The sequence below is a fragment of the Mus caroli genome, chromosome 2, assembly GCF_900094665.2.
Source record: "Mus caroli chromosome 2, CAROLI_EIJ_v1.1, whole genome shotgun sequence".
In the NCBI taxonomy this organism is placed as follows: domain Eukaryota; kingdom Metazoa; phylum Chordata; class Mammalia; order Rodentia; family Muridae; genus Mus; species Mus caroli.
This window is the reverse complement of record NC_034571.1, coordinates 143,448,408-143,459,102: the sequence shown is the minus strand read 5'-3', so window position 1 is coordinate 143,459,102 and position 10,695 is coordinate 143,448,408. Positions and strand designations below refer to the sequence as shown.

The 10,695-nt window shown below is 44.1% G+C and overlaps 1 protein-coding gene across 1 annotated transcript in view; it reads right to left on the bottom strand.

The window, feature by feature from the left end:
* Positions 1 to 4,340: 4,340 nt before the first annotated feature.
* The window catches only part of Fkbp1a (FKBP prolyl isomerase 1A), a 20,133-nt gene continuing 13,778 nt past the window's right edge, over positions 4,341 to 10,695 (bottom strand). The window contains exons 3-5 of the mRNA XM_021156085.1: positions 8,516 to 8,628; positions 6,399 to 6,561; positions 4,341 to 5,404 (exon numbers count right to left, since the gene is read on the bottom strand). Of these exons, the coding sequence (XP_021011744.1) occupies positions 6,433 to 6,561; positions 8,516 to 8,628 (242 nt within the window). The 3' untranslated portion in view covers positions 4,341 to 5,404; positions 6,399 to 6,432. The remainder of the gene's footprint in view (positions 5,405 to 6,398; positions 6,562 to 8,515; positions 8,629 to 10,695) is intronic.

Here is a 10,695-nt window from a genome sequence, read left to right as displayed (position 1 = left end):
AAAAAAAAAAAAAAAAAGTCCTTGTGGGAGGACAGTTAAATGAACCATCCCCATTTTTGAACATTTAACTATACACACCAGCGCCCATGTCCCTAGATGTGGGATTTATCTCAGAACCCCCAGTTTAACCCCTGGTGTTAGTCAAAGTTTACAGAGGAAGAAGCTGAGGAACAAAGTTTACATTTCTTGCTCAAGGTAAGAAAGTCAATTAGAACCCAGGCAGTTTGGTTCCAGAGCAGAGCCTATGCTCTTAATTGCTATTTTACATATCGTGTGTGTGCTCCCCCATTTCCTAGCTGTCCCAGTTTCCCCGTGGGGAGGCTTCCCCTCCTTTGCCTCTGATTCCAGGAAAAAGGAGGGACCAGGTCCGGCCACCAACTCTCCATTCATTCCTAAAGCTGGGATATCAGGCAGATTTGTGACTGCCAGTTACAGAGAAATCTAAAAGTTTCCAACTGGAGAGGACCTGAGTCTGTAGATCTTGACCACCTTGATTCCTCCGCTGAGAGCTGAGGGGTGGAGCACATCCAGCTGGGCTGGGGCTTCAGGGCAGAGCTACTCAACTACTCTTGCACAGGACCGTTGGGCTCTGGGTTGCATCCAGAACAGTTTTTGTTGGCTCTCTTAGATTCCATGACACCAATTTGATTTTTAAAGGAAAATACAAAGAATGCTTAATAGTGTTTTTAAATTTAAAAACAAACCGATATTCCCTTTTACAAAGTTCATAACTTTTGTTTGTAAAATTTGCATTTCACTGTCTCCTTAGTGATCAAAGTTCTTCACCTCTAGACTTCATTTAGCAATCTTCCTATAACTACAAACTATAGAGCCCAGAGAGCAGACTCTGCAGTTTGTACTTCTAAGGTTGTTGCCTGGCTGTAGGAATCAGCCTTCTGCATGTTTGGCAAGCTCTATTTCCATTTGACATCTTTTCAGATGATAAAGTCATGAGGGATCCAATCTGGTGAAATGCTGTTTTCATAACTTGTGCTCCACCCACTGGCTGGCATGTTCTTGGGATATCAGACATCTGATACAACCTCACTCCAGAAATATTAAGACAGTGGTGTTGGGAGGCAGTGTGTAAGGATTAGTCATGACCTAGTCAATTTCTGGGAGATAGCTCCTAAGGCCAGCAGGACAGAGATGTGACATTAGACAGGTGACATCACTGCTTTCTGAGTTTCCACTTCAATGCATGAGAACTGAAACGTCAATGTAATTTCTTCCAGATGTTAAAAAGTCCAGAGGGATCACAAAGCCCAGGGAGGGAAGTCTGCCCAAGCACATGGCCATTAAGGGACTGGGGTAGCCCCACCCCCACTCCTCACATGGCCCTTATACTTTCACATAGTTTTAAAAAATATTACTTTGTTTTAAAAATGTGCATGGGTATTATGTGTATGTATGTACCACAGACATGTCTGGTGTCCATGGAGGCATCTGGGGCTGGAGTTACAGATGGGTGTGAGCCACTGTTAACCAACGTACAGTGGCAGCTTCCCTGGACTGCAAGTACTTTACACAGCAGCTCATATCCTCCCCTCTTCATAGGCTACTGAGGTCACTGTTAATACGTTGATATTGCCGTGGTTCTCAGATGCTCTTTTTATGGACCTGCCTCCCTAACTCTGGATTACAGGTTATACAATGCCTTGTCACTGTTGTTGTTTTACATACGTTCTAGTGATCCATCACAAGGACCAGAAACAACAAAAACCCACCACCCATGGCAAGGCCATATGAAAATTTACCTGTTATATAGCTGGTCCTGCAAGATGCAGAGACTAGAAAGGTCAGCCAAACACAGGTAAGTGGCAATCACGAAGGCATCCTATCCTCAGCTACACTGGGAAATATGCACCTCCATTCTCTGGGTAAACAATTATCAACCTAGAACAACAGTTCAGACAAACTGCCACTGAGACGGTGACTGAGACACTATGAGATTGTGGTTGAGTTCCAGTGGGCCCACATACCTGTACAAAGCACTCTGCAGACTGATGTTCCTCTAATGTGAGAGGCATCTATTCCTTCCAACCTAGAATGGTTACATGGTTTGCCTAGATGGAGAGCACCGAAGTCCTACTATGTGCTCTTCAGCTTTCACAGCCTTTGAAGGTTTTAGAAACTTGAAACCACAAGACCAAAAAGCCTGGGGCATGTTTATTGAGTGGTAGGTCACAGATACCTGGGCCATTACTTAAGCAATACACTGTGCAGATCTTGTAGCAATTTAAAACTAATCTGAACTCTTTAGAAATGTAATATTTAGGATACAAGACTTTTGCCAAGTTTTGAAAACTCTTTAAGTCATTTTTAAAAAGAAATCTACACTATGTAGAGTGGAGGTGGGAATACACTGAAACTCACAAGACACTAGAGAACTCGCTGACCTATGACATAATACCCCTTGGCTAGTCCCTGCCGGTCTCACTGCTATCATAGTTAACCCAGTGTACCAGCCCTCAGGGCTTTCATACTTTTTGTTCCATTGCCACAGGAAAAATCTTCAGCCTTCACTTGGCCACTTCCTGTTTTTTGCTGCTTTCATGGTGCTTGGTAGCATTTACTCATCTGTTGTTTCCCTTCACTGGGAGTTAAAAGCCTACATCAGCACTGTCCTGTCTCAGGCTGTAATCACTCCCGCAACTCAGCATGCACTGGCATAATAACTACTAAACACTCTGCAATTAACTGAATTTACTTTCCAAATTCTTGGGCACATGCTGCTTTTGAGGAGAGTTAGAATAAATGTTAAAATAGAGCGCTCACCAGTGAGCATATCTGACAATATATCAGCCACACATATATGCCGGGCAGCATGATTTTCTACCTTTCCAAAAGCTGACAGTCATTTGGCTGTGTGCCATGTGGTTTACTGCTGTGGCAAACCTAGCCTACCTAGTGGGTACAAAGTTCAGCTGCCTGGGGGCACACCTAGAATGTAAGCAACCTGGATGACCTCATCACACATTCTGGGCAAAAGGCAGGAATGCAACCTTTGGCATTTTAATTTTAGTTCATTAAAAAAAATCTTTATGGGTTTTTTATCTGCACACATGTATGTACACCACTTGGTGCTTGGTCCCCATGGAGGCCAGAGTGGGTCCTGGAATGGCTGGAACTGGAGTTGCAGACAGTTGTGAGCTACCATGTTGGTGCTGGGAACAAACCTGGAGTCCACTGGAAGAGCAGCCAGTGCTCTTAACCACCTGTAACTGTAGCTCTAGGGGGTCTAAGACCTTTTGGTCTCCAGCTCTACACCATGCGGCAGACACTCACACACAGAAACATCTCTGTCTCTGAGGTACGGTAGGATGAGAGTGGGAAACGGCATGCAACTCTTCTGGAACCACAGTGATCTTGATGAGGGGCAGAATGTAACCAAACACTGCCTTGCTTATGTATATGCGTCAGGGGAACTGTAGTGCCAACCAGACATCTCAACAGTTCTTAAATAGGGAGTCACCAAAACTCTTATTCTGATAAATTTGTTAAAATAATATTGAGGAAAATTAAGATATAACTCTAGGCTATTACTCCAGAAATCTAAATTAAATAATTTAATAATTTAGGTATTTTAAAAAACAATTATTCAGGCTAGCAAGATAACTGGTAAAGGTGCTACATCAAGCATTCACATAGTAGGAAAACTAGCCTTTTCAAACTGACCTTTGACCTCCACATAAATGTTAAAAAATAAAAATCAACCATTATTCTAATGTTTGACAACCTCTATATTTTAAACTATTAAGGAGAACAAAACAAAACAAATCAAAATAGACAGTGATCTCAATATGAAGACCAGGCTGACCTGAAACTCATGAGAGACTCGCTTTCTGAGTGTTGGGATTAAAGGTGTGCACCAGCTCCAGAGCAATTTTACAAGGTGTTTGTCAAGGTATTTTGGGGCATCCTCATGATCAGCATTAACTCTCAGTAAGAGAAACATTACTGGCACCTACAGAATGGGGCTGGGGGATAAGAAAATACCAAGGCAGTCTTTGCATACCTATTCAATAAAGGACAAAGATTTAAATCCCTGCATCCTCCCTTCGTAATCCTTCAAACATCTGCTTGCAACGTGTCTGCAGCTGACTCCCTGTTAAAGGCAGGTTAAGTCTTCTCTACATTAAGGGATGTGAAAAGGACCATGACTGCCTCAGCTTGGCCCCAGGCTGTGCCTGAGTTACGCCTAATGCCCCCATGCACATCACGGCCAAGGGAGAAAGGCTGTTCACTGCTGCACTGTCAAGAACAGACACTACATACCTACCAATCTCTGTGCTAAAAGGGACATAAGGCATGTGTAAGCAACCTCCATGACACAGAGCTGAGAAAAGCCAGCATAAAGCACTTTTATTGCAATAATAAAACTTGAACCGCATATGTAGTGCAGAGGGCAGGGGATAAAAGCTTTCTCTCACCAAATCACTACACAAGGACAGCAGAGGGTGAGAAGGAACTGAAGGAGGAAAAGCCAGGAAGCCAAGATCAGCAAAGAGCCAAGCATCAAAACCCAGGAGATGCTGAAGCTGTGATGACCAGCATCGTATTCTTAGAGAACACTCAAGGATTTGCCGTGTGGCTGGGCGTCCGCTGGGTGGTGAGTCTACAAACAGCACCTTCAATTCAAACTTTCCACTGAAGTTCTTAAAATTTAGAAAGTGGAGCTTGAATAGTTACAAGATTACAAAAGTCCAGAAAATCCATTAGAAAAACCATAGGATGAAAAACAAATTAAGCCAGGTCACAAAGGCTTCGAGGTCCCTGCCAACCCAGGGGCAGATATTGTAGTGTCCAACATAGCAGTGAAGGGATCTGCTTTAAAAGGCAGCTAGTTTCAGAAGGTGGAAGGACTGTCAGAAGCCAAGGCTCTCTCCCCCGCTTCCTTCCCACCTCAGTTTGGGTAGGGCTTTCAGTTTAACAAGACCTTCCTCACTAGAGAAAAATCCAGCCCTCAACAGCATCTCGAATCTGCTATGGCTTTGCAGCACAGCAGCAGAATGTCTTAATATATAATAGATAAAATTTTCATCCAAAAAATTAAAATAAAATAAAAATTCTTGCAAATCCCCCCTCAACACCAATTCCTATTCTAAGTTAACCCATCGCTTGTGCTGCTAACACTTGACAATATACTTCATTGGAAACTTAGATCTGAAACAGAAACTGAGTCTTCACCCCAAAATAAAGTAACTTGAGGTTTATGGCATATAGTTTAGGTCGACACACATACAGAGGGGGAAGAGGACATGGAGGTGTCGGAAGCAAAGCTGAGTGACGGAACACATTCAGTCGGGTAGGTGTCTATACAAAGGGTGGTGGGACGTCAGGAAGAGCTCCCCATGGATTCATGGGCACCCGTCTGGAGGTACCAGATTCCTCCATGGCAGATCTGTTGGGAACAGAAAATATGTAAGCTCCAGCAACTCTGTTCTCTCTGTGTGGACAGTCACAATATTATCTGTCATGCCAAGCCCTGTCCTGAGCAGCTGAGAGAGGTCTTTTGGGACCAGGCCAATTCTTATAGCTGGAGAAAGCAGATGGATTGCCTGGGTTTCCGGGCAAGCAACTTTCTTATGCTCAACTTGCCACATGAGGTTCATGGGGCTTTTCTCTTGTTAACCTAACATTAAGTTTAGCATGCTAAGGACAGGAGGAGGCTGCTCCTCCCACCCCCATGCTACTGATAACACAGTGATCACCAGGATCCAAATTGGCTTCAGGTTTCTAACAAAAGCATCCTGGTTGTGGCCTCTGGTCTGGGTCAGTTGTAAGGGTGACATTCATGTGTGAAGAGATTCAAATAGCCACAAGAATAAGGCCATACCACTAGGGTGCTGCGCTTAACATTCTAAGAATGAAGTAAGAGGAAACAGGCTTCAGTTCTACTTTGCCACCACACGGATGTGACCAGGCTGGTTTCCTTCTCTAGAAAGAGCAACTCAGGCTCCTACAGTTTCTTCCTAGAACTGTCTGATCTTAAGGCTTCCTCCTAAGGCAGCTGCTCAAACTGACAGGCTGCTCTTATAAAGGTGCTTTTCTTCTTTCTAGTTTTTAGAAGCACAGGGCAGAATAAATCCAGAAAGAGTTGTTATTTCTGAAAGTCTAAAATGTTAGCACTATGAACCTGGCCTGTGATTCTAGAGACTTTAACTCAAACTCAATAAGCTACATATAACAAGGTTTAACATCTGCCATTCCCACAGGCTCCTTCAATACACATGCCACCCTGTTCCTGGAATGGTCAACTCTTACACTGACGTTAACACCAGGGGGAGGGGCAAGTGGCCACATGTAATATCTTCTGCCCTTGTCTTTACTAAACCCTGGACCTAACAAGGGAGCAACAAAGGGAGTTAGAGCCCTTCACCATTAAGTACTCTTACCCACGTGCAGAGCTAAGGGAGGAGGCCACTTCTGTCATTCCAGTTTTAGAAGCTCCACATCAAAAACAAGAGTGGCATGTGGTGGGATGATGCCTGGGTGCCCGGTGGCTCCATAGGCATAGTCTGAGGAGATTATCAGTTTGGCTCTCTGACCCACACTCATCTGTGAAAACACAAACAAACAAAACCAAGGATTAAAATCAGCTGAACATACTTCCAATCTCTGTACAAGCTGAGCTGGTTACTAGGTTACCAGGACAGGGTTGACCAAGAGACTCCAGTGGCTGCAGCTGCCTACCCAGCAGGCAGCACCCACGCTGTGAAAACACTCAGGAGTGGGACACTCAGGAGTGGGGCAGTCACTTTTGATGGGACCCAATGGCAATTAAAAACCCTCGACGTTTTGAAGGGTCAGTACTTACTGATGTCACACAAATAGTTCTCATACTGTATTATTTGCACAATTAGGACAAGGGGGAAAGGCAGTGTCTATCGGATGCACCCTTTTCATCTGTGGTTATTGTAATCCACTCATGTGGCAACTCTCAACACAGAAGGCTGACAGCACTTTAATAAAAAGCATAAATAAAAAACAAAACCATAGATTACATCTGAGGACAGTCCATGATTCTGTGCTTTGTATATTTAGATTTAGGGTAGGGGCAGGCTCTCACTCTATAGCTTAGTGTAGCATAGGCTGGCATCAAACTCTTAATAATATTCTTGCTTCAAGTTAGGTTAGGATTACAGGTGTTAAAAAGCACCACACCCAGTTTATACTTACAATCTTATGGTGAGGCACTTAAAAAAAAAAAAAAAAACCACACTGTGGCTTTCAGAGACATAATGCAATGCGAACACCCAAGGCCTGAGTGTGGTGATCCAGGTCATGTCCTTCTCACTGGGAACTAAAGGATTACATGAACCAATAAATCTATTTCAAGCCAAACAAACAAACAAAAATAAAAACAACAACAAAAAACCCACTGATTTTTCTGGGGAACAGGATACTATACATTTCATATATAGACTATACATTTATACTAACTAATGGAAAATATCTTTAGAAGGATAGCAGTGTAGCGCTCACTAACATAAAATTTACTGGACAGCCAAAGCAGACCTCAAATCTTGGGAGATACCCCTGCTTCAGCCTCCAGTACTGAGATTACAAACACCAACTACCATAGCTGTGACAGGAAACACAGAGCCAAATCAGCATCAAAAAAATGGAGAAGGAGGTGGGTGGCAGTGGTGCACGCCTTTAATCCCAGCATGTGGGAGGCCAGCCTGGTCTATAGAGTTTGTTCCTTTCTAGAACAACCAGCAACACAGAACAACCCTGTCTTGAAAAACCAAAACCAAAACCAAAACCAAAACCACACAAACCCAAAAGGAGAAGGGGTATGTGCCTCACTTACCCCATCTGTCTTTCGGTTCAGTTCGCCCCCCTCCCACCTTGCTCCCTCTGCCATACATAAATGACCTAAAGATTGTTGGCACCTTCATAACCTGATGACACTTCAGAGTGTAACCCTATGAAGGCTGTAACTGAGCCTACTTTCTAGAACTTTCCTTTCCCTTCAGTATTACTTGCACACATGTAAAATGAAGACTGCAAGATGTACCTAGTATGTAGTATTTTTTATGGTACCAGAATACTGGGAAAGACTCAAGAGGCATTCATTAGGGTTCTGGTTAAAGGAATTATAGCACCCATACCCCTCAGACAGCATTCAGCTATATGAATCTTGCCATGTTAAGCCATGGAATGTCAATGATGAGGAAACAAGAAAGTAAACGGTAGGCAGGTTTGTGGAGGAAAAGGCAAGGAAAGTAGATTTGTGTGCTAAATCCCATGAGGGTGGAGAGGTGGCTCTCCCTCCACTGGCCGCTCTTGTATAGGTCCTAAGATCAGTTCCCATCACCCATCTCTGATTCTAGTTCCAGGGAATCCAAAGTCGTCTCTGACCTCTGAGGGCATGAGACACTCACCCAATATAGGCAGGTGAACATACAGATAAAAGTAATAAGTCTTTTAAAATAAAGAATGAGCCCTCACAGCGTGGTACTTGTGGGGCGTTAGGCAGATATTAAGAAACAAAAGGAGAACATACCTGGGCTACCCCTTCCTCCCAGCCTCGGATCACCTCCTGCTTGCCTAGTGTAAACTTAAAAGGCTTGTTTCTGTCCCGAGAGGAATCAAATTTCTTTCCATCTTCAAGCATCCCTGTAAGAAAGTGCAGTTGTAATATGAGCAACCAAAAGAAATGGTGTGAAGTAGTTCAGAAAACAGTGGTACAGGCCTCATCACCACAGCAGCGTCAGTATGCCTGGTCAGGCATCTCATCTTGGGAGGATCTCCTATGGCCTTCTATGGCATGTGGGCAGCTATGCAGATGACCTGATGCCATGAAGTCTGTCATCTCACTCTGAGGTACAGCTACTACCTTGCTCTGGAGAGTGTAAGCTCCCTGCCGTGGCCTTTCCAGCACCATGGACTTCTCAATTAGTAATGTGGTTTCCTTGTATAAGGTCTTCCTGTGCAAGAGGCAGTAATCCCCAATTCTGCCACTGTACATATGTAACAAGCACACAGCATGTTCTCCATCCTGCTCCGAGGCTGGCTGTGACTATATACACTACTGTTCTCCATGGCAGCCACTGAGTCCTCAACTAGAGGGAAATCCTCTTAGCATCATGAGGAAAGAGACAACAGGAGAACAGCTTTACCAAGCACTCTGGTGCTGTCTTATTTTAAAAAACAGGAACCTGGGGCTGGAGAGATGGCTCAGAGGTTAAAAGCACTGACTACTCTTCCAGAGGTCCTGAGTTCAATTCCCAGCAACCACATGGCGGCTCACAACCATCTGTAATGGGATCTGATGCCCTCTTCTGGAGTGTCTGAAGACAGCGATAGTGTACTTACATACATAAAACAAATAAATCTTAAAAAAACAAAAACAAACAAACAGGAGCCTGAGCATGGGCTAGCTTTTGAGTTGCCAGTCTTCCTGAGAAAGTATCATATACCCCGGATGTCAGAGAAACTGGAACATGCTAGCATTCAACCCACTGCTGAAGCTCATGTTTTCACAGCACATCCCACTTCACAGATGAACCTCTAGCAATAAGTGATTTGTTCAAGTGGCAAAATGAGGCAAAACGCCTCACACCATGTTCCTTTTCCCAGGGGTCAAGCAAAGCACAATGGAAGGGGAACTCTAGCAATGGAGATCGCAAAGGGTGAGCACCGTGAGAAAAGAGGACTTAGATATCTGTGGCAGACATCTGTAGCTCCCTTTTCATAAACATCCCTGCATGGATTTCTCCGGAAACCAGTGTCAGCCAACTGAGGTAACTGACCCTGAGCTCCTGAGAGCTCTCAAATGCAACCCCAGGCTGGAAGGGGCTAGTGGGGGGAGGGGGCCTCAGAACTGGTATGCAACACAATAAGGTTTAAAGAGACATTAAAAAAAGAATTCTCCTGTGCATGTGCATGTGTTTATAAAAGTGGAAAACCCTGGAAAAAAAATCCTAACCCAAAAAACAATGTTAACCCTGGTCAGTAGACTATGGGAACAGATGAATTGAGAGCCTCATCACAGTCGCTAGACTTCTAGACTTTAACCAAGTAGGAAATGGTGGAGGCTGCTGTCTTGAGCAAGAGTCAAGACCAATACCCTGGGCAAAATGCACCTAAAACAGCCTGAAGACTGGAGGTGAAGGAAAAGAGGAAAACAGGAGCTACCCTGTTCCAAATTTGTGAAGAAACAGGGTGTGGAAGCCTAGAAGCGCTGAGCTCCGCTGAGCTGGATGGGAGGAGTGTACATTTAACTTGCTTTTATTAGAACACAATTCACTTCCTGATAAAAGAATTGACAAGCAACAGACATGAATAGTCTATCAGTAACCAGTCTCTAGGCCACAATACCTACTATACACATGCCCATTGCCAGCACAATCCAGCCACAGGAGCCACCTAACTGATCCAAGTTAGGGAAAGAAAGACACCAAGATTCTCAGAATCCTTTCCCTGGACACGTGCAAGCTTTTCCATTCTGCTTATGGCTCTGCTTTAAGAGTAATAAGGAAACCTACTGTAAGGCTTTGCAGCTCACCTAAGGTCAGAACCAATGAATGGGTTCTTCGTGCTGTGAACCATGAAGGATAACTGGTAACTAGAAATACTCTTCCTTAGCTGTCTCTTGTGAGACGATGCCGGGGCCTAGCAAACACAGGAGTGGATGTTCACAGTCAGCTATTGGATGTATCACAGGGCTCCCAATGGAGAAGC